Source organism: Lepidochelys kempii, chromosome 8 (assembly GCF_965140265.1).
Source record: "Lepidochelys kempii isolate rLepKem1 chromosome 8, rLepKem1.hap2, whole genome shotgun sequence".
Lineage (NCBI taxonomy): Eukaryota > Metazoa > Chordata > Testudines > Cheloniidae > Lepidochelys > Lepidochelys kempii.
Window position 1 is genome coordinate 97,109,902 of NC_133263.1, and position 24,349 is coordinate 97,134,250.

Genomic DNA, 24,349 nt, shown 5'->3' on the forward strand with positions numbered 1-24,349 from the left:
GCTCTGGAATTTTAAAAACCATGCCCCCAAATAAATTTAATTAAAGACTCTTAACAATTGAAAGACTTAAATAATTTCAATTAACCAGTTAAAGAATGTCCTATACTACTAAAGCTGTAATACTTAGATTTCTAACACTCTGAAAATGAAAGTTGACTCACCTGAAATAAACAGTGGGACAAGTAAATCTGATAAAATTCACTTAACTACCTTGGATAAAGATAAATATATAAAACATCCAGCATCACCATGTAAGTGTGATGGATTTTTACTGTACTTTGATGTGAATTAAAAAAAAAAAGCGGGGGGGGGGGGGGGGAGGTGAGATGAGTTGATTAAGGGAAGGGAAACCACACTGGAATTTCCCAGTACTCAAACAGTGCAGAGCAACCTCACCCACATATTCTTTCCAGAAAGTTGACACTTATGGAACAGTGAAACAATAGAAACCTGAATTCATGGCACCATTTACTTCAACGATTACACTTTAATCAAGACGCTTGCATGTTGCACAGTCTCCATTTCTTTCAACAGAACTATTTCCACACATGTGTAAGTGCTACTCTTAGGCCTGCTTTTTATATTTTATTATATGAAAACTTAAAAAAGCCTTCGGAAGACTCCCGTTATAGTTACATTTTAAATTTACAATTTCATAGCAATAGGATTTACACAGAACGTTGGTGATATTTTGGACTATACTTCTTTGGGGATATAGTTCACTGCACAACACAGTCAGATTCTGCCCTCCCATGACCTGTATTTCATTCCCACTAAAGTCAGTGGGAAAGTGTGTGCACTGCTCAAGACAATTTGGAAACACTAAAGCAATAGTTAGTCTGCCTGTAAGGAGACCAAATATTCTGTGTACTATATTGGAAACAGGTAATCTCAGGTATTTTCTTACCACTGAGTTTCATGTTTGGTTTGTTTTTGTTTTTTTGGTGAGGGTGTGCAGTAGCTCTCTACTCCAAACTTTTGATTAATTTTTAAAGTTTTCTCCTGCCGTTCCTATTGCATACCAATAGTGGAGCTGATCCAGTTATTCCTTTCTACACCACAAATATAATTTCAAACATTGTTGATGCGGCACGGAAAGAACAGGATAGTGGTCCAGCGTTGGCAAGACTAGAAAAGGGACACAGCTTACAAGAAACAGAACAAGTGACTTTGAAGATTCAGTTGGGGATGGCCCTTGGCACGCTTTGGTCACAGTGAGAAGTGAGCACAAAGACTTGAGTGTAAAAATGCTGACTTGCAAGCATATAGCATTCTGTTCAAACCCTGCCTGACTAACCAAATGGGAGCAGTTTCCAAACAGTAACTGAAGGGTGTGAAGGGCCAGATTTTCAAATGTATTTAGGCAACTGAGGATGCAGATAAGTATCTGGTGGGATTTTCAGAAGAATCTACACACCTATCTACATCTTTAGGCACCTAAATACCTTTAAAAATCTATCCCAAAGCCTCAAGATGTCCCACCTTAAAAGTCAAGTCACAAAATGAGCCATTCCTAGAGGACTCTGGCTGTACAAGCCCTCCTCAACGCAAGCAGCAGTACTGTTATAGGAATGCCCATCTTAAGCAGTGATCAGCAGTACCAAATATTCTCAGTACAGTTTGTGAAGGATTTTAACAAAGGAAAAATTAGAGTTATACCTACAACTATCCATTTGATTTGGTTTGTGGCTTCTTTAAACCTTTAGGTCTCCCATAGTACATCATGTGTGTCTCTACAGTGTCTAGTATCTCACTGTTGATTCGCAGGACATCTGGATCAGTCTGATTGTTTTCTTTGATGTCATACAAGTGCTGCAAGCCACCTTCTTCAATTAACATGCTACAGTACCTGGCAGCTGAAATGAAAGAGAGTGTGTGCATCTTTATTAGGGACTTTGCCAAGAGAGTGTCAAAATGACAACTTACATTAGGAGAAAGTGTTAACTAATCCAGTTATCCTGCCTCTGACTTCAGCCAATATTTAGACTACATAATTAGTGATGCAGTTAAATTGACATGCACAATATTACATAGGATTTTAAATAGTACTCAGCATTGGATTGACTGTTCCCATTTATGACGACTTTAATGATGGCAGAATAATGCAAACACCAAGTGCTTTTGGAAATACCACCCTTAGAGTAGAGTAATAACATTGTTAAGTATAGAGGGGAGGGTCAACATTTTTCAGATTACCTGGAACAGGATTTTGAATCAAACTAGTTTTTATTAAAAACAGCTTGTTACAATGTTTTGAGTCATTGAATGTAATGGGACTACTGTTTAATATCCAAAATAAACCCTATATGAAAAAGAGATCAGCAAAGAATGACAAACTTTGAAGTACTTATCCAACAAGCTTATGAGTGAAAATGCGAACCATCCAATTTCATATTAAAAGATTAAACTGTAAAGTTGAATACATACGAGTTTTACAGCAGACATGCTGCATGGCCCACACTGCCCACAGCTGAACCCCCGATATTGTGAAGCAGTCAAGTAATGGATAGAAAGGACTAAGGGATCTATGGGTTAAAAAGAGAAATATATTTGGCAAAGTCATGGTGATACTGGATACCTTTATTTCAGAGTAACTATGCTGTCTCTGCACGTTAAGCTTCAGGTATTCTCATACACATTGTTGGATTCTGCATTAAATATTAAACACCCCAGAAATCAAGTGTGGCAGTCAAAAAAGTGACTAAAGAGGGAGGCTGTGTATCAAAAGGGATAGGAAAGTACTACTGAAGACACTGTAATACCATTATTACATTATTATGGAAGTCAATGGTAGACCCTCCTCTGGAATACTGTGGCTAGTTCTAGTCACTCTCTAATAGCAGCAGCAATAAAAGTATTTCATAAGCAATTATCTTCCAGAACTCATGGAGGATTGGTGAGGACCCAGGGAATTACAGAACAGTCAGCCTAACTTTGACACCTGGAAAGATACTGAAATTAATTATTAAACAATAGATTTGTAAACACAGAGGGAACAACAGGGTAAGTAAATGCCCTGTAAAAGTAAATTTGACAAGAACAAAGTGTGCCAAACCAATTTAATTCCCCTGTTTGACATAATTTCTGGTGTAGCGGATATGGGGGGAAGCAGACATGATACATCTTGATTTTATATTAAGGCTTTTGACACAGTCCCATGTGACATTCTCCCATGTGACATTCTCATAAAAAAAGCTAAGGAAATGTGATCTAGATGTGGTCACAGTTGCAAAAAAGACTAATATTCTGGGCTGAATTAATGGAAGTGTCACACAGACTCAGACTTTAAGGCCAGAAGGGATTATCATGATCATCTACTCTGACGTCCTGCAGGCCACAGAACCTCAACCATCCACTCCTGTAATAGAGTTCTAACCTCTGGTTGAGTTACTGAAGTCTTCAAATCATGAGGTAAAGACTGGAGTTACAGAGAACGTAGGCCATATGTAGGACACAGAAGGTAAGGCTATTACACTTAGGACTGGTGAGGCCTCAGCTGCAGTACTGTGTTCAGTTTTAGGCACCACACTTTAGAAAGATATGGACTATTTGGAGAGTGTCAAGAGAAGAGCAACAAAAATTATGTAAGGTTTAGAAAATCTGACCTATGAGGAAAGGTTAAAAAAAACTGGACATATTTAGTCTTGAGAAAAGAAGACAGAGGAGGGACCTGAGAATAGTCTTCAAATATGTTAAAGGCTGTTATAATGAGGACGGTGATCAGTTGTTCTACATGTCCATGAAGGTAGGATAAGTAGTAATGGACTTAATCTACAGTAAAGGAGATTTAGGTTAGATAGGAAAAACTTGGATAGTTCAAGCTCTGGAATAGGCTTTCAAGGGAGGTTGTAGAATCCCCATCATCAGAGGTCTTTAAGAATGGATTAGACAAACATTTGTTGGGGTGGTCTAGTTTACTTGGTCCTACCTCAGCACATGGGGCTGGACTAGATGACTGCTCAAGGTCCCTTCTAGCCATACATTTATAGGATTCTGTAAATAGGTAAGAAGTGATGAGAGGCATGGAAAGACTTCCATACAGAAAGAGATTGGGATTGTTTAGTTTAGATCATAGATGAACAAGAAGGGATAAAGATATATAAAATAATTAATAGCATATGGGGAAAAAAAAATCACATTCCCATGTATACTCTAAATAAGAAAAAAGGGGACAAAACTGAAAGCCATTAATACTAATTCAAGGAAAATTAAAAAAAAAAAACAAAACACCTCAACAAGAGTAACCTATGGAACTCATTCATGAGAGGCTAATGCCTTGGCAGGATTTATAAAGCTTTAAGACAGCCATATGGCTAATGGGAGCAGCCACAATTACATTAGGTTGTGGTTGTTTATATTATTTTAAAAAGAGAAAGCCACATGCTTCAGGATTTAAGCCAATTTCTAACGGACAGAAGTTAGGCAAAAACATCCTTTAACAGCCCAATTGTTCTATAAATTTTCAGCTCGGGGTATCTTGCAACTTCCTCTAAAACATCTGGAAGTACTGGGCACTCTCACAGAGGATACTAGACTATAAACCACCAGTGTAAAGCAGCATAGCAATTTATATGCTCCTAAAAAAAAGGCTTGGGATGTTGAAGTCATAGGTGCAGGACCCAAATCTGGTTCCAGTGAATGGTATTTGTTATTTTAGCTGGTTAGAACTACTCAGAACAGTATTTCAGCAGGCTCCAAAATGGCTTTCCTCCCCTACACAAACATGTCCAAGAGATCTGCCACAAAAGCAGCATTCCATGCAGGAGAACATTTAGGGTGAAGAGGTTAGCAGCAGGACTACAATAAGTACACAAACTTCAGAAACAGTATAAGAGTTGATATCGTCAAGACATTATTCCAAATTCGTTACCTGTAGGCAACCAATGCTATCATCTTACATTTTGGTGCTGGCCACTTCAAAATGGTTGAATGCTGTAAAGAGACAAAACTAAATATTATAATATTTACAGTAAACAGTGCAAGCACTGTACTAGAATAAAACTAGGGTATCAGTTTTAGCCAGCGTACCAGTTGTTCAATCAGAGATTTTCTTTGGGTTTGACTCAGTGACCAGGCCTGCTCTCCTCTAGATAGTAAATTAGCAATAATCCCAGCTGAAAAGAAACTGACTTCTATCTCAGCACTACACAATAATTCACTAAGACAGTCTATGAAGTCCTTCCACATTAGTTTAGACTGAAGCTCTCTCACTTCTGCTACATTGTTCTGTAAGACAGAATAGGTGAAAAAAAATCAGTGTGCACAAGATAAACAGCCTATACAACATTAATAAGCATTACGATAAGTAAATAATTTTTTTCTGAAGGATGATGGGCCTTATACCTCCCATTTTCTATCACAACACAGTTGTTTCTCTGAAAGCTTCAATACCTGAAAATCAAACTGAAGCAAAAAAAACCACACACCACCAAACCCTGACCTACAGTTCATATTTTGTTACATTAGTTAATTTTGAGTCCAATCCAGAATTTAAGAAGAGTTTTGCCATCGAGTTCAGCAGTAGCAGAATTGGACCTTTATCTTTTTTTGGGTACTTGTACTCATTTCACTTGCCCCCCTAACCTCTGCAGAAGTATTGAGGGAAATGCATTGACTACTGAATGGTTGTTCCTATTTTAATCCATGTACTGTAAACTGGTTTTCAGAAAATCATCAGTGTAATGTAAAAGTGATGCTGAGAAACTTAGTGCCTAAGGATACAAGCTGATACTCTTAAATTTTAAGGGAGAAAATCTCTTTTTACTAAATGAAGTTAACATGCCCTCCAGGTATTTCCTAACTATGTTAAATAGAAGAAAGCAATAGAAAACTAATGTTTCTTTTGAAACAGAGCTTGATTTTGATCTTACCAGAAGGCCAAGAACTTTATGTTGTATAGATGAATCAGATGGAAAACACTGTGAAGACAAACAAAGGTAATCATTAAATAGAGTTTCAATGTATGCTAGCAATCTACCACAATCAGTCACACCCTCACCTCTAAAACTCTCATGAAGAGTTCTAACCCTTGGTTGTCAATGAAGTGCCTACACGTGGTAGGGGATTCATCAGTGAGATTCCAAAGCGCACTAAGGGTAAACGTGAAAGTAGTATCTACTTCATTCAAATTTGTTTTCTGTTCAACTATTTCAAGAAGTTCCTGTAAAGGAAAAAGCAAAAAATGAGGTGTTAGATTTTGGTTTTGAGTCTCGTTGCAGACATTAGTAATAATTCGTATCGATATTGTGAAAGCACCAAAAGACCTTAAGCCCAATCACGCTCTGTGCTGTACAAATGTGGGTTGCTCAGAACTGAGTCATTTCTCATATGATGTTGGTTTAATACCTGGTAATAAAGAATGTCACAGAGATGTGCAACTCACCCCCACAACGACGTAGAGCTCTGCACTAAGTTGGGCTGTTTGCTCAGATGAAAGCTGCAAGTAAATAATGTCACATTAGTATCTGAAATATCTGTTGGAAATTAGGAAACAGAAGTTTTAACGTTTCCAAATTTAAGTCACATACCTTCAAAGCTAGAATAGAGCTTATATTCACCGCCATCCTCTGCATATTTTGATTTTCATGGTTACACAGCCACTGCATAACAAGTTTGGCAGCTTCAAACCTAGATTATGACAGCAGAGTGTAAGTTATACAACATTTAAATTTCATCTTGCATCTCAGACTCTAGGGTTCTCATATTGACCTCTGGAAACTGAAGGAAACATGCTTAGTTTCCAAAGGATAGAAAAGCACAAGCCTATTTTTTGCATATCCTCCCCCACCCCCAAAAATGGGCAATAACAAAGACTAATTTAGAGCAGCCTTTGATCAGGCGACAAGCAAGATACTAAGAAGGATCCAATAGTTTTAAAAGGTTATCTAAAAAATGAGTAAGTGAGCAACAGTAAATAACTCATTATTAATGCATGAGTGAGGCCTTTTGTTACTAAGAGGAGAACTACCAGCAAACGCCCTCTCCCCATCTGAAGAAAGGTTTCCCTTTCTTCCTGTCAGAGAAAAGATTCCTCCACTTGCACCTTCTGCTTCCTTCACCCCATTCCTCCCTCCAGGCAGTCAACTGCCAATGTCATCCATGGAGAGACAAGGTGGGTGAAGTAATATCTTTTATAGGACCAACTTCTGCTGGTGAGAGACAACAGCTTTCAAGCTACACAGAACTCTTCTTCAGGAAGACATGAGAAAGAGCTCTGTGTAGTTCGAAAGCTGGTCTCTCGCACCAACAGTTGTTCCAATAAAAGATATTACCTCGCTCACCTTGTCTCTCTACTGTCCTGGGACCGCCATGGCTACCAAAACGCTGCACACAACGTCATCAATAGTGTATTAACACCATTGCCAGATAAGAAAGATCACTGAAGTCAAATACAAGACAACTGCCTATCATAGAATCATAGAATATCAGGGTTGGAAGGGACCTCAGGAGGTCATCTAGTCCAACCCCCTGCTCAAAGCAGGACCAATCCCCAATTTTTGCCCCAGATCCCTAAATGGCCCCCTCAAGGACTGAACTCACAACCCTGGCTTTAGCAGGCCAATGCTAAAACCACTGAGCTATCCCTCCCCCCGCCTCCAGCAGAGGAACATGTCCAGGGAGCTAGAAACCTTGAAGTGTTGGCCCTTCCAAAGTCAACAGGAATTTTGCCATTGACGTCAATTGGGCCAAGATTTTTCTGCCAGTCTGATCTCTCATCAGCTTTGTACAAATGTAACACCATCAGCTTCAGTGGAGTTACTTGCAGTTTATGAGACTGTAAGCAAAAATCAGGCCCTAGGAAGCAAATCTAAAATTTCTGAATGACAATTCAGAAATCTAGTTAATTGAGGAGCCCCAAAAGAAATTTAAAGATGAAAGTTATGATAAAAAAAAAAGAGAAAATCAAACTTTTGTTCCAAATATTTGATATGCTGCTTGACATCCTATTTCAATTTACTGGGTTGTCACTTACCTGTTAAATGGAACATCTTGAAGGATCCTGACACTAGATAGCAGAAGGAGGCAATTCTTCTGCAGCTGTTTGTGGGGGGAGAAAAAGATTCTATGAAGTTAAAGAAGCTCTCTCTTATATTTTATTTTATAATTTTGCAGTTCACTAATCATTAGGGAACCATGTATCGTATTATTAGACACAAATAATTAAACAAGGAAAGGACGGACTTGAGATACCATAAACAAAATCTTAAACAATGTAAAGGCTTCTGCAGTACAGATAATGCAATCTCCCCTACAAGTATGATATTAATGAGTCCAGTTTTGTTTCTTAACTTTATCGTATAAGGAGGTTTTTGGAGTGGGGAGGATGTTAATCGTATGTTGCTGTGCGATTTTTTAAATTAGTATTCAAAGAAGTCTAAGAATTGGACCTCTTTGTAAAATCTCAATCCAAGTCCCCACTACCAGCTTTAACCTCTCTCCTCGAGCGTCAGGATCAGCTGCATGAATCAGTGCTGCAAGAAAGGCAGACTATTACCATCCTACAAGATTACAGTTGGCTGTATCACAGCTTTGGATCTAAAGCATTTCCTTAACAGCCTTTGCTATCAGCATGGACTGGATACAAGGAAAGCACATGAATATTGCTGCCCCTAACCATTACTTAGTGTGTGCTATCTCATAATAATGTAAGAGGGGCATACAGGGTCAGACCAATTATCCATCTAGCCCAGCATCCTGTCTTCTGACAGTGGCCAATGCCAGTGGCTTCAAAGAGACAACAGAAAAAGCAATTATTGCGTGATCCATCCCCTTTCATCCAGTTCCAGCTTCTGGCAGTCAGAGGTTTAGGGATGCCAAGAGCATGAGGTTGTGACCATGATCTTGGCTAATAGCCAGTGATAGACTTATCCTCCATGGACTTATCAAATTCTTTTTTAACCCAATCAGACTTTTGGGTTTCACAATGTCCCCTGGCAATGAGTTCCACAGGTTGACTGTCTGTTATGTGAAGAAGTACTTCCATTTGTTTGTTTTAAAACTACTGCCTATTAATTTATTGGTTATGTGAAAGGGTAAATAATTCCCTATTCAAACCATTTATAGACCTCTATCATATCCCCTCTTAGCCCTGGTCTACACTAGGACTTTAGGTCGAATTTAGCAGCGTTAAATCAATGTAAACCTGCACCCGTCCACACAACGAAGCCCTTTATTTCGACTTAAAGGGCTCTTAAAATCGATTTCCTTACTCCACCCCTGACAAGTGGATTAGCGCTTAAATCGACGTTGCCGGCTCGAATTTGGGGTACTGTGGACACAATTCGATGGTATTGGCCTCCGGGAGCTATCCCAGAGTGCTCCATTATGACCGCTCTGGACAGCACTCTCAACTCAGATGCACTGGCCAGGTAGACAGGAAAAGAACCGCGAACTTTTGAATCTCATTTCCTGTTTGGCCAGCATGGAAAGCTGCAGGTGACCATGCAGAGCTCATCAGCACAGGTGACCATGATGGAGTCCCAGAATCGCAAAAGAGCTCCAGCATGGACCGAACGGGAGGTACGGGATCTGATCGCTGTTTGGGGAGAGGAATCCGTGCTATCAGAACTCCGTTCCAGTTTTCGAAATGCCAAAACCTTTGCAAAAATCTCCCAGGGCATGAAGGACAGAGGCCATAACAGGGACCCGAAGCAGTGCCGCGTGAAACTGAAGGAGCTGAGGCAAGCCTACCAGAAAACCAGAGAGGAGAACAGCTGCTCTGGGTCAGAGCCCCAAACATGCCGCTTCTATGATGAGCTGCATGCCATTTGAGGGGGTTCAGCCACCACTACCCCAGCCGTGTTGTTTGACTCCTTCAATGGAGATGGAGGCAATACGGAAGCAGGTTTTGGGGACGAAGAAGATGATGATGATGAGGAGGTTGTAGATAGCTCACAGCAAGCAAGCGGAGAAACCGGTTTTCCCGACAGCCAGGAACTGTTTCTCACCCTAGACCTGGAGCCAGTACCTCCCGAACCCACCAGAGGCTGCCTCCTGGACCCAGCAGGCGGAGAAGGGACCTCTGGTGAGTGTACCTTTTAAAATACTATACATGGTTTAAAAGCAAGCATGTGAAAGGGTTACTTTGCCCTGGCATTTGCGGTTCTCCTAGATGTAGTCCTAAAGCCTTTGCAAAAGGTTTCTGGGGAGGGCAGCCTTATTGCGTCCTTCATGGTAGGACACTTTACCACTCCAGGCCAGTAACACGTACTCGGGAATCATTGTAGAACAAAGCATTGCAGTGTATGTTTGCTGGCATTCAAACAACATCCGTTCTTTATCTCTCTGTGTTATCCTCAGGAGAGTGAGATATAATTCATGGTCACCTGGTTGAAATAGAGTGCTTTTCTTCAGGGGACACTCAGAGGAGCCCATTCCTGCTGGGCTGTTTGCCTGTGGCTAAACAGAAATGTTCCCCGCTGTTAGCCACAGGGAGGGGGGAAGGTTGAGGGGGTAGTCACGCGGTGGGAGGAGGCAAAATGCGACCTTGTAACGAAAGCACATGTGCTATGTATGTAATGTTAACAGCAAGGTTTACCCTGAAAGAGTGTAGCCACTGTTTTATAAAATGTGTCTTTTTAAATACCGCTGTCCCTTTTTTTTTCTCCACCAGCTGCATGTGTTTCAATGATCACAGGATCGTCTCCTTCCCAGAGGCTAGTGAAGCTTAGAAAGAAAAAAAAACGCACTCGCGATGAAATGTTCTCCGAGTTCATGCTGTCCTCCCACACTGACAGAGCACAGACGAACGCGTGGAGGCAAATAATGTCAGAGTGCAGGAAAGCACAAAATGACCAGGAGGAGAGGTGGCGGGCTGAAGAGAGTAAGTGGCGGGCTGAAGAGAGGGCTGAAGCTCAAATGTGGCGGCAGCGTGATGAGAGGAGGCAGGATTCAATGCTGAGGCTGCTGCAGGACCAAACCAGTATGCTCCAGTGTATGGTTGAGCTGCAGCAAAGGCAGCTGGAGCACAGACTGCCACTGCAGCCCCTCTGTAACCAACCACCCTCCTCCCCAAGTTCCATAGCCTCCACACCCAGACGCCCAAGAACGCGGTGGGGGGGCCTCCGGCCAACCAGCCACTCCACCACAGAGGATTGCCCAAAAAAAAGAAGGCTGTCATTCAATAAATTTTGAAGTTGTAAACTTTTAAAGTGCTGTGCTTAAAGTGCTGTGTGGCATTTTCCTTCCCTCCTCCACCACCCCTCCTGGGCTACCTTGGTAGTCATCCCCCTATTTGTGTGATGAATGAATAAAGAATGCATGAATGTGAAGCAACAATGACTTTATTGCCTCTGCAAGCAGTGATTGAAGGGAGGAGGGGCGGGTGGTTAGTTTACAGGGAAGTAGAGTGAACCAAGGGGCGGGGGGTTTCATCAAGGAGAAACAAACAGAACTTTCACACCGTAGCCTGGCCAGTCATGAAACTGGTTTTCAAAGCTTCTCTGATGCGTACCGCGCCCTCCTGTGCTCTTCTAACCGCCCTGGTGTCTGGCTGCGCGTAACCAGCAGCCAGGCGATTTGCCTCAACCTCCCACCCCGCCATAAACGTCTCCCCCTTACTCTCACAGATATTGTGGAGCACACAGCAAGCAGTAATAACAGTGGGAATATTGGTTTCGCTGAGGTCTAAGCGAGTCAGTAAACTGCGCCAGCGCGCCTTTAAACATCCAAATGCACATTCTACCACCATTCTGCGCTTGCTCAGCCTGTAGTTGAACAGCTCCTGACTACTGTCCAGGCTGCCTGTGTACAGCTTCATGAGCCATGGCATTAAGGGGTAGGCTGGGTCCCCAAGGATACATATAGGCATTTCAACATCCCCAACAGTTATTTTCTGGTCTGGGAATAAAGTCCCTTCCTGCAGCTTTTGAAACAGACCAGAGTTCCTGAAGATGCGAGCATCATGCACCTTTCCCGGCCATCCCACGTTGATGTTGGTGAAACGTCCCTTGTGATCCACCAGAGCTTGCAGCACTATCGAAAAGTACCCCTTGCAGTTTATGTACTCGGTGGCTTGGTGCTCCGGTGCCAAGATAGGGATATGGGTTCCGTCTATAGCCCCACCACAGTTAGGGAATCCCACTGCAGCAAAGCCATCCACTATGACCTGCACATTTCCCAGGGTCACTACCCTTGATATCAGCAGATCTTTGATTGCGTGGGCTACTTGCATCACAGCAGCCCCCACAGTAGATTTGCCCACTCCAAATTGATTCCCAACTGACCGGTAGCTGTCTGGCGTTGCAAGCTTCCACAGGGCTATCGCCACTCGCTTCTCAACTGTGAGGGCTGCTCTCATCTTGGTATTCATGCGCCTCAGGGCAGGGGAAAGCAAGTCACAAAGTTCCATGAAAGTGCCCTTACGCATGCAAAAGTTTCGCAGCCACTGGGAATCGTCCCAGACCTGCAACACTATGCAGTCCCACCAGTCTGTGCTTGTTTCCCGAGCCCAGAATCGGCGTTCCACAGCATGAACCTGCCCCATTAGCACCATGATGCATGCATTGGCAGGGCCCATGCTTTCAGAGAAATCTGTGTCCATGTCCTGATCACTCACGTGACCGCGCTGACGTCGCCTCCTCACCCGGCATCGCTTTGCCAGGTTCTGGTGCTGCATATACTGCTGGATAATGCGTGTGGTGTTTAATGTGCTCCTAATTGCCAAAGTGAGCTGAGCGGCCTCCATGCTTGCCTTGGTATGGCGTCCGCACAGAAAAAAGGCGCAGAACGATTGTCTGCCGTTGCTCTGACGGAGGGAGGGGCGACTGACGACACGGCTTACAGGGTTGGCTTCAGGGAGCTAAAATCAACAAAGGGGGTGCCTGTACATCAAGGAGTATTTCAGGCAGGACTTCACGGAGGGTTCCAATAAGAAATGGTGCACCTAAGTTATCGTTCTTATTGGAACAAGGAGGTTAGCCTGGCCTCTGATTGATACATGGCTAGATTTACCTCGCTGCACCTTCTCTGTGAGTGACTGCAGTGTGACCTATAGGAATGAGTCCCCTAGACAGGGGAGGAGGCAAATGAGTACAAAACAAATCTGGTCTATTTCTTGTTTTGACCCACTCCATCTATCTTTTACATCTTTGGCTGGCAGCAGACGGTGCAGAAGGACTGCATGCCATCCACATCTCATGGCTGCTCGGCAGAAGATGGTACAGTACGACTGCTAGCCATCCTCATCTCTTGCCTGCCTGGCAGAAGATGGTACAATATGACTGCTAGCAATCCTCATCTCTTGCCTGCCTGGCAGAAGATGGTACAGTACGACTGCTAGCAGTCCGTATTGCCTGCCCGCTCACCATAAGACAGTTCAATAGGACTGACTGCAGGTCTAAAGAGAATGATCTGGTCAAGTCACTCCAAATTTAGTCCCTGCGCCCATGTCTACCCAGGCGCTCCCAGCCAACGTGGCCAGGAGCACCTCGGACACGACGAGGACGACTACCAGTCGTATTGCACCGTCTGCTGCCAGAAGGCAATGGGTTGCTGCTACTGTGCAGCAAAGCCGTACCGCGTCTGCCAGCACCCAGGAGACATAGGGTGACGGTTACCTGAGCGGGCTCCATGCTTGCAGTGGTATGGTGTCTGCACAGGTAACTCAGGAAAAAAGGCGCGAAATGATTGTCTGCCCTTGCTTTCACGGAGGGAGGGAGGGAACGGGGGCCTGACGATATGTACCCAGAACCACCCGCAACAATGTTTTAGCCCCATCAGGCATTGGGATCTCAACCCAGAATTCCAATGGGCAGCAGAGACTGCGGGAACTGTGGGATAGCTACCCACAGTGCAACGCTCCGGAAGTCGACTCTAGCCTCGGTACTGTGGAAGCGCTCCGCCGAGTTAATGCACTTAGAGCATTTTCTGTGGGGACACACACACTCGAATATATAAAACCGATTTCTAAAAAACCGACTTCTATAAATTCGACCTGATTTCGTAGTGTAGACATACCCTTAGTCATCTCTTTTCCAAGCTGAACAATCTCAGTCTTTTACATTTCTCCTCATATGGAAGCTGTTTCATACCCGTAATCATTTTTGTTGCCCTTTTCCACTTCTAATATATCTTTTTTTGAGATGGGGCAACCAGAACTGCACACAGTACTCAAGGTGTGGGTGTACCATCGATTTATATTGTGGCATTATGATATTTGCTCTCTTATTAGCTATCCCTTTCCTAATGGTTACTAGCATTGTTAGCTTTTTTGACTTCTGAGAGGATAGGAGTAAATCGGAGATCTCAAGCTACCACAATTCAGTTATCCACACAGAGCGCACTACCCATCAGTCCTGGATGTGGAATGACAAGTATTGGAAACTGCTATTTCTTGTCTCTGAACAGAAACTAAAAAAATCAAATTGCTGTGGAGGAAATAATGACTGAATTTGTGCCAGACCAATTTCACCTGCTTGCTCAAAGACAAGCTTCTAATAATTCTCTTTAAGTTATGCCAATACTAAAATGCATCTCAGGCCTCATGACAGCAAGAATACTGCAAGACTCTTTATACAGCAAGAGAGATTTCTACATTGTACAGAGGACAGCTAGCTTGAAAGGTAACTCTGATGAGTAAATATCTACTAATTATACCTGTTTCCAGTACAGTACTTAAAATACCTGTCACTGCTTCAATATTTCCCTAGCTGTGAACGATGCCCATGTCTCAGTGAGAATTGAGATTTTAGTTATCATGTAGCTCCACATTTGATTGCATAGAAAAGCAGGAGACTTTCAGCGGTGATGCAAGCAGAGTTTTTTGTTGTTTGTTCTTCTTTAAAATTCAGGAGTAATTTTACGGCACTTTACCACTTACACCAATTCACAAATATTGGTTAAGAATAATAGAACATGCTTTATAACACATCTGTCAGTATCCTGACTTTCCCAGGAGTCCAACCTGCATTTCCTGTATTTTCATACGAGCAAGGTGACAGTTTTCTATGTATTTCAGACTACTTATTCTCGATTTACTCTTCTGTGTAATTAAGTGTACTCATTATACTATATTGACATATAAGAAGTCTGCTAATACAGAGCAAAGATGAAACATGACAAGGCAAGATTAACACTGTAGAGGAATCTGAATGTTAAAATTAATGGCATACATAATTTATAAATAGTAAAACAAAAAAGAAAATTGTTAAGCTGCACGAGAGTAGAGAGAGCACCAGTCGTCCAACCTTAGTGTTGGCCTCTACTGATGTAAACCAGAAGAGAGAAATTAGGGGAAAAACCCCACAGATTCTACAAATCTAGTCTTTTCTGCTAATCATGGCATTTCATTTAATTTAAAACCTTAATACATCAATACTGATGAAGCCCTCTCAGAGCAGAAACATGCTTGTTCTGTCTTCATATTATAGCCCTCCTTGTCAGGAGAAGCGAATTAAAATTGTGCTCCCTGCCCTTTTACCTGTTGTTGTTCAGGAAAGTTTTCCACAGCTTTGAGTAGTAAATGGATCACATCGGACAGCAGACGAACAGGCATGCCAGCAGACAGACCCTGTCTAGTTAAGTTAAGAGAACACGCACTAGCAGTTAACTGCACTGCCAAGTCCAAGGGGTGATTTCTCATTCCAATAATCACAAGCTGAAATAGAAAAGTTATGTTCACGTAATAAGATCTCATATTTCTAATTCTGTAAGCCAGTCACAATACTGCATTGTACAAGTTATGATGCACTTCTGATTATGATTACTGAATCTTTTAAATGGTTTTTAACCAAAAGCAACAGGTATACCCAGCAGTGCACCCTCTTAGCAGCACAGTAGGATTGTAATAGCGATCAACAATTCTATTCTGTAATCATACCTCTAAGAGAAGAGTGTGAGTTTTTCCTATTTCATGATATGTCCTACTATCCACAGGATGTGAAAGGACGGTGACCCAAACTAAATTTGGGGGGAGTTGGAGGTGATATTATTGTGAACAGGGGGAACACTTTGGGGAAGAGGCAGAATCTATGACTGCACCTGATGGCATCTGACTGAAAAAGCTACAGCCAGTCCATCATGTTGCAGTCACAATCCTAAATGGAGGAAACAAACAAAGCATCAACTCCCCATTTAAATCCAAATCCATGTAAGGGTATTGGCCCTAATCTCTAAAGTTCTGGAAGGGAGAAGCATGAACTCTCTTCAAATCCATCTCTTCCTTTGTTCCCTGCTGTGACAGTTATGATCAACAGGAAAGGAGATTATGGCACCTGGGTTACTCCTGCAAGTGTACTTCTGAAATAACCCCACTCAGCATACTAGCTAACTCAAGGGAAGGGAGAAGAGTCTGTACCTGATGAGTTACAGGTTTTTATACACATATACCTAGATACAACAAATATGCTGATATTTACTCTCACCAGCAATTCATTTTTACCTTTAAGATTTCAGGCTTAGTTATTCTCATAAAACACGTCTGGGTGAAGAGACGAAAGAAAGCCTCCTTCACAAAGTATGACCGTTCACTGTAACGCTTCAAAGCTTCAGAAATCTGAATCTCATTTGCTCCTCCCGATACCTGGGGACATAAAACAGTTAATACACTGATGTTTAATTGGAAAATTTCACGTTACCTTTGACCAGTTGGATCTTTTGAAATGGTGCAAATAAATTAGTCTTATCCAAAACCCTTCAAAATATAACGTTACAATGAGCAAGCTGTCATCTAGCTATAATAGGGGTGGGTAAACTTTTTGGCCTGAGGGACACATCTGGGTTCGGAGTGCAGGAGGGGGCTCCAGGCTGGATCAGGGGGTTGAGATGCAGGGGGGTGCAGGCTCTGGGCTGGGGCTAGGGATGAAGGGTTTGGGGTCCATGAGGGTGCTCTGGGCTGGGACTGAGGGGTTCAGAGGGTGGGAGAGGGATCAGGGCTGGGGCAGGGGATTGGGACGCAGGCTCCGGGTGACACTTATCTCAAGCAGCTGGCACTTGGGCTGGGGGCAGTGTATGGAGTCCCTGGTTGCCCCTACACGTAGGAGATGGAGCGGGGACAGGCCACTGCTTCCAGGAGCTGTACAGAGCCTGGCTTCTGGGAGCCGCCCAGCGGGAGCTTGAAGGCCGGATTAAAAGATCTGATGGGCCATAGTTTGCCCACCCCTGAGCTATAACTCACATGTAGTAATCTAAGAATATACTTTGAAAATTTTCCAGATAAATTCTTTGCATTGTGACAGTGCCTTCTGTTCAAAGATCTCAATCCTGAGCTCTGTCCAGAGCCAGAGAAATAGTTCAGCTACAACACAGCAGTTTGTTAGTGCTCCATATTGGTGACAAATGCATCTAGGCAAGACCACTAAACAAAACTGATCCCACCTCACCTCAGTTGCCTGTCTCAATTCAATTTTTTGCTCATTTTAACTTTGGGTGGCAGAACAGAGCTGGGCAAACACTAGTAGCGTTAATCTACAACTTCTTTTGTCTTTTTCATTGACTTAATCAACTTTATTTTAATTTTTTTTTTCCATCTCTGATATTCAACAAGCTCAACTGTTAACTGCACAAACTGTTTTGACCTTTATTAGATTTAGTCTCAAAGTTACTTTCATTAGGAGGACAGGATTAGTCAGAGAGAAGTGGGGCAAAGAAGAGCCAAATAACGTATCTTTGCTCCTCTTCCTGAACTCTTTCTTTGCCCCAATGGGAGTAGGATTCAGAGTTCCTGGCTCTACTTCCTACACTCAACACAGTAGATCACAGTCCTTTTGCATGCAATTGTGTAATTTTTATTTTTTTAAACTCAAACCTTCAAGTTTCCTTCTCCCGAAAGGAAATCAGAGTAGCCAGCATCAGTAGCAAGTAGTCCCACAAACTGCATTGCAGGTCGCTGTTTGACAAATGCTTCTACAGCTTCATCAGTAATGTATTTACTGCCAGAAATGTCCAAAGACACTAGGTGAGGTAGGATGTCTTTCTGCTCTAGTAAAGAGACTGGTATGTCAGATGTAAACTGCTGATCGTCCGAAATATCAAGGTGGTTCAAATACTTTAGTTCTCTTATGACATCCAAGACTTGGGGCGTAGTCATTGTTAAACACTTCAAATAATGCATAGAGAGAGACTTAAGTCGATCCTTACAGGCAAGAAGTGGAGTTATGTCAGTGACAGAAGTGTTGGATATATCCAAACTTTCCAGCCTTGGAAGTGAAGCAATCTCCACTAAATCCTCATTGTGGAAGCGAACATTGGTAATGCTCAAAGTACGAAGACCAGACAATCGATTGAAGCACCTTTCATATGGATTTGTTAAGGAAAGTCTTAAGGAGTCCAGTACAAGGCACTGAAGATTTTGCTGGATCCACTTATTGCTACCAAGTCCGCTTACAATATCTGCAATAGAAATGTCTGCATTCATCCCTGTAGCATCAAGTTCTATTAGCTTATGATGGCAGAATGCTTTTCTGAAAGATAGTGCAGATATTTTTGCTTTCCGGATGCAAGCTTGTTTCAAGCGCATTTGGTTACCTCGGAAAATGCCCACAGTTCCATCATTCAGCAGCTCTATTGGGAAACAGCAATAAGTCTGTTACAGCAGACAGCAACATAATGGAACAATAGAAAGGGCTCCTATTTCGTCCCTCATGTTCAGTACACTTTAGCTAACTGAGAAGAAAAAATGGAAGAAATCGAGAACGTAAAACAATTCTGGAATCCCCACATACTGTACATACGAGCCTCAATTTAAAATTATGGAGCAAGTCCCTGTCCCTGCTGCCAGGACACTAGTGAGAACTGACCCAGCGTGTCCTAAATGTAAAGCTGCAGTTGCCAGCTGTGCCCACTGCTGGTGGACTCTTTCTGCATTAGGATTTTGAAAGGAGCTGTTTCTCCTTCCTCATGTTTTTAATCCTCAAACAGGCTTATGGCAGTGAACTGAAAAAGTGTTATAGCCTTCCTCACAATAAACACACGTATTACATCCTGAACATGTATGTGGCAAGGAATACATTCTTTGACATTGGACGCAGGGCAGCTCACCTTTGTGGGCTTGGTGGAAACACTGTTATTAAATATATTAAAATGTGCTAAACTCTCTATTCTGACTAAAAATCTTATTATGTTCTATACTGTTCATTATACAATAAGTATTTCAGAGTAAAAACATACTATAACTTGAAGTACAAACTCCCTGATGCTCTACTTTCACGTTAAATGGTATTTATATACACACTGATATTCCACCTTGTTAGAGACCTAACAGAACCATAAAAATTCCTCCTTAAAGGTCACAACTGTGTACTTGTGAGAAGAGCAAGAGAAAGGGGAAACAATAAGATAACGGTCTTTTAGCTGTCCCTCAAATTCAAGCATCCACTGGTGGTTAGCTTTTCAATCACATCTTTCCAAGAGTTCCTTTACAAATACAGCATACGTAGATTTTCAACCCTATACTTATATCCTAGTAAATCAGGACACCATTTCTACAGGAAAACAGATTATGGGTACAGTCAGGACTATGTTAAAAATGTCAGAATTATCATGTATGGTACATATTTTAACATGACCATTTTAAAATGATCAGGCAGCATTTAAATCCACAAGCCTCAATTATTTGTGAAAGGGGGGAAAAGATTTGTTAAGATTAGTTTAAGTTGTTCTTTAAATTAGGAAGTACGGTATGACATTTAAACATTTGTTGGAATGCATTTCTTATCATTTCAGCCATGCTGTGCACTTTATCCATGATGTTAACCAATGAAACATCAAGAAAAAACACAACCAGCAAGCAAAAGCAAAGATGAGACAGAATTCTCAGGGTTAGTCTGGAAGAGATGATGTTAGGATTTTTAGTTACAGATTTGTTGCGTAAATCACCGGAATGTTTTGTGCACTACTTTTTCCTAGTGCTTTCCTCAATCTAGCTTTAATTGTCCCAACTGAAGGGCCTTCCACCCTTAAAAGATGATTCCACATCCTATGTTTTCATTTTCTTAATTTCATCCTATTACTTATAAGTATTTAATGTCACAAAACCTATGACAAGAAGTACCTGGGAACTGTATGAAGGTTACAAAAAGCATACAAAAACCCCCCCCGCAATGTCCTCCTTTTGTAAGATAATTGTCTTTCCTAAAACATCTAAACCAAAAATAATTTAACAGTCAAAAATCTCCATCTCAACCAGCAGGCTGACATACACTTTGAACAACGATGACAAGACCGAACCTTGTCGTACATTATGCTTTTGTGCTACCTTAAATAATTCCCTTCCATCCTTGGTAGCTGCTGTCTTTAGTTGTGTACTGTGACACTCTGGGAGATAAAATGGAATGTACAATTTGACACAAATTTGTTTTGTGAACCCCAATTTGATTATAACCTCACAATAGCATTGTACATTGATAGGCTCAAAACCAAGGAGTATGGTTGAGAGACCCAGCGCTAGGAACAATGATCAGTTCCTACCCAAACCCAGAGGCCTTAGAAGCACAAGGGACTCACTGGCTGGCTCAAGATACCATACACAGGGGTCTGTTCAGAGAGGAGGACTAGGCTAGCTTGTGACATATTTTACCTGAACTTTGCCAACAGGGAAAAATATACAAGTAACTATAAATTAGTTAACCTGAAATGAACCAGTTCATCAGTAAGTCACAGGGTGACAACATAACTTGCTTTCCTTACTGCAGTCAATATACAATACTTAAATATACCAAATCTGGTAATTATTCCCAAGCTTTTATACATAAATCTTATTCCCACAACTTCTCATTCAAGAGAAATGAGTTTGGGGGCAAGGTAAAAAGAACAAACTTTCTGAAGGTGGTGGTGATTAGATTGCCAGATGAAATATGAGGTGAAAAAGAAAGTGTGAGATGGTATTATTCCAAGATTTCAGATGTTAAAAATACAACTCAAATGACTAAAGTGCCCGACATCCAGCTTTTCCACCAGATTTACACTTGCTGATCCCAAGTCTTACCATGAAATGCCATAGTCTGCAGCAATCGATCAGCTACTTCTTGGGGAAGTCTTTCAGATTCTTTCAAGCACAGTGTTCCATCTTGCCTCTCAGTACAAAACTTCTCTAGGTCAGCAGTCAGCGCTTTCAAAGAGATGTCAAGTAAAGAGTATGGAGATGCCTCAGCCTGTTATAAGCAAATAAAAAACCCTGCACGTATTAATAAGACATTAATCAAATTACAACCAACCAAAACACTTTCACGATTAACTGAGGTTAAAGCAAAGTATTCCAGCTCCACTATCAACCTGATATAGCTCAATACATATCACAATGGGCGAGCATTACAGAGATTGAGACAGCAACCTATTATGGTAGACCTCAGACTCCAAGGAACCAAACCTGCAAGCCCTCCACACCTTGACATCAATAGAAATTTTATGAAAAGGTCCTGCAGGCCCAGACTCGAAACCGAAAATTCTCTTGCTGCGTAGCCATGAGAGCATCCAGTTAGGCGTACGCTGTGATTGTGGATGCTCCTCCAGGTAAGTTGTCAGACAGAATAAACTGCATATTAATACAGGCCAGAGACATCCTCATTCCACCCCTATTTCAAATGCATGGATCTCCCACCCTGAACAGTCTACTTCAACTTAGTTTAGTGTGATAGGAATGTGTGACGTGCAGAAGTCAGGATTTCAAGGGACGGCTACCGTGGGCACACGTGTAACAGCTCCAGCTCACCCCACACTTTAGCAGAGCGAATGATCCCCTTTTTTAAAGGGTGGCAATCAGCGCGGGTGCTTTAGTCCAGCTACACCCCCGAATCTCCCAGAGGCCTGATTCCCAGGGGAGGAGTTTGATTCAGACAGTAACGGACCAGCCTCGAATCCAGTGACTCTCGGGCACGCTCGTGCTCCACAGCCCTACACAGAGCGACCCCCGCGGGGATCCCTGGCCCCCTCCGCGCGGGGACTCGGACCCGAAGGGAGAGCGCCCCCCATGCCCGCCCGGCTCCAGGGCCGCCCCGCACCTGGACGGCGGGGCAGTCGCTGCAGATGGGCGGCGGCGCCCGCTGCCGGTTCTGGACGTGCAGGAACCGCACCATGGCGGGCCAGGCAGGCGGCGGCGCCCGCGCCAGGGGCTCGGGCCTGCGCAGCACAGACACCCCCCGCCCCAGCCCTCTTCGCGCCTCTTCCTCCGCCCAGCGGGGCGCTCGGGGCCACCAGCCTCGCTGCCGGGAAAGCCGGGAGCCCAGCCGGGCCACAGCGCAGGCGCCGACCCGCTCGCTTCCGGGGCGGGGCTGCCCGAGCTCGGGGCAGGGAACACGGTCGAGCTCAGAGCTATGGATGGGGCGAAGCCGGAAGGGGGGGGTCAGCTACGCTTCCCGCCCTGTGCCGCGTGGCCTTAGGAACTCGCCTCGTCCTTGCCCTTCCCACGCTCGTACGGGCCTTCTTCTGGGAGGAAGCAGGGGGGTTATGGCCTCCTTGAGTCCTGACGCCCCGGTACCTGTCTGGTCACTTACCGCTGCAGAGCGTGGTCTTCACTGCGGGATATCGCCAAACCCCTAACGGCGCAGCGTGCTAAAATACACCACCCAAGCCCGTTACCTTTATGACAGGTTTCAGAGTAGCAGCCCTGTTCGTCTGTATCCGCAAAAAGAAAAGAGGACGGGGTAGTCGCTGAGGTGCCACAGGTTGTGCTAACTTTATATTGCTTTCTCCCTGATTTCTGTTTTTCCAGCCGAACGAGCTCAGTAGTGCCAACGCTCATGCTTTTGGCTGGATGCTCATAATTACTGTTTTCCTTAAAAGGCCTCAGCTCCTAAAGCCAAGGGGACAGGTGATGATTTCAACTTTTAGTGTTAAAGAAAAGTAAGTTTTGAGCCTGTGTGACTGTAGAGAAAGCTTCAAAATGTGACCCTAGTGCCACAAGGGCTTAAAACGCAGAAGGCAAATAAAAAGAACACTATTATTTTTACATAATCTTATGATTTTTAAAGCCTATTTCATGATTTTGAAGAGCTTGACTCATGATTTTTTAACATACTAAGAGCTTAATTTAAAATATAGTTTTATAACTACCACAGCTACAAGGGAAGATGGATTCTTCCCATTCTGCACCTGTAACACCTGCCTCCTAAAAAGATTTTACAGATAAAATTATGCCCTTAGTGACTCATGCATCCTCATTGCCTTGAGGTTGCCTGGACTGGTACAAATAAATGGAACTTCCTAAACAATTCTGTTGCTAAAGCACATGAGGGAATAGAATTGAGCTCACTCTACCTTAGCTGTATCAGGTCTAGAGGACTAAATAGGAATAAAAAGAAGAAAAGCTTATCAACACAGTGACTAGATAAAAGTCTGATTACACACAAACAGTAGATGCAGTGGGCTCAAATTCTCCTCCTACATAGACTGGTGTAAAACAAAAGGTTACTGTGAGCCCTTAGAGTTAACAGTTTACAAAAAGGAAAAACTCCATTATAAAGAAGTAGAATCAAATCCACAGAGTAAGAAATCCATAATCACTTACCTGAAACATAGCAGAACAGAGTCACACTTAAAATAAGCATACCTTTGGGCACCAGACTAAAAGCTAAATATTTTGGGCATCTGAGAAGGACATATATAAAAACCACACAATCTGGAGCAGGGGTGGTTCTCAAACTTATTTGATTGGGGCTCCCTCTTCATGTCATCACTTTTCATAGCAGATAACACCCCATTGCCACCCTTACTTCTGCACTGCTGGTGCCACCCTGTGGCTGACAGCCAGAGTCCCACCAACTCCAAGTGAGGGACTGAGGGCGGGGAAGGAGAGCCTGAGCAGCAGGGCTCTAGCTGTCCCCATCTCCCAGCTGCACCTCGCCTTTCTGCACAAGCCCCAGCCACCCAAGGCTGACAGCCAGAGCTCTTTAAAAAACAAACAAAAAAACCCTACACAGCTCAGACCTCCCTTGACACATTCCTGCTCCTCCCTTGGAAACCATTCCCTAGTTTGAGAACCAGTGATCTACAGCATATGGTTCTTGTACTGGAAAAACAATTGTTGCAATGTTTGGTTTAGGCTTTTATGGCATCAGCCCCCAGGGCAGCTGGGTGTAGAGGATAAACCAACAGATTCCAGTCTGAGGTCCATATTAACATCAATTCTAAATGACTTTATGAAAATTGAAGACCATCTGAAATTAGGCTTGCACAGTAAGTATGACCAGTCTCTTTACAATGATTCTGTTAAAAGAAAAGGAGTACTTGTGGCACCTTAGAGACTAACAAATTTATTTGAGCATAAGCTTTTGTGAGCTACAGCTCACTTCATGCATCCGATGAAGTGAGCTGTAGCTCACGAAAGCTTATGCTCAAATAAATTTGTTAGTCTCTAAGGTGCCACAAGTACTCCTTTTCTTTTTGCGAATACAGACCAACACGGCTGCTACTCTGAAAC

The 24,349-nt window shown here is 42.9% G+C and overlaps 1 protein-coding gene across 3 annotated transcripts; it reads right to left on the reverse strand.

The window, feature by feature from the left end:
* Positions 1-455: 455 nt before the first annotated feature.
* LOC140916275 (protein zyg-11 homolog B-like) lies at positions 456-22,187 on the reverse strand. Of its 3 annotated transcripts, none has more exons than XM_073357674.1 (14): positions 21,933-22,187; positions 20,921-21,086; positions 17,744-18,327; positions 16,379-16,519; positions 15,419-15,595; positions 7,973-8,037; positions 6,528-6,627; positions 6,383-6,436; positions 5,999-6,160; positions 5,871-5,918; positions 5,029-5,226; positions 4,871-4,932; positions 2,428-2,525; positions 456-1,856 (listed from the first exon to the last, which is right to left on the reverse strand). In XM_073357674.1, exons 1-14 carry the CDS (start codon positions 22,005-22,007, stop codon positions 1,666-1,668), a joined length of 2,121 nt encoding a protein of 706 aa, XP_073213775.1. In that variant the 5' UTR covers positions 22,008-22,187; the 3' UTR covers positions 456-1,665. The 3 variants fall into 3 exon arrangements, with proteins under 3 accessions (XP_073213775.1, XP_073213774.1, XP_073213776.1); XM_073357673.1 differs by having other exon boundaries at positions 17,744-18,498; XM_073357675.1 differs by lacking the exon at positions 21,933-22,187 and adding an exon at positions 21,644-21,901 and having other exon boundaries at positions 17,744-18,498.
* Positions 22,188-24,349: the final 2,162 nt, after the last annotated feature.

Bases quoted from the DNA above. Each gene is read 5' to 3' on its own strand.
- LOC140916275 (XM_073357673.1), bottom strand. From the start codon at position 22,007: ATGGTGCGGTTCCTGCACGTCCAGAACCGGCAGCGGGCGCCGCCGCCC. The intron at 16,520-17,743 runs GTTTGAGTTTAA...TTATGTCCCCAG, and splicing joins CGGGAGAAGGAAACTTGAAG to GTATCGGGAGGAGCAAATGA. The intron at 5,919-5,998 runs GTGAGGGTGTGA...TTGTCTTCACAG, and splicing joins TCTTCATGAGAGTTTTAGAG to TGTTTTCCATCTGATTCATC.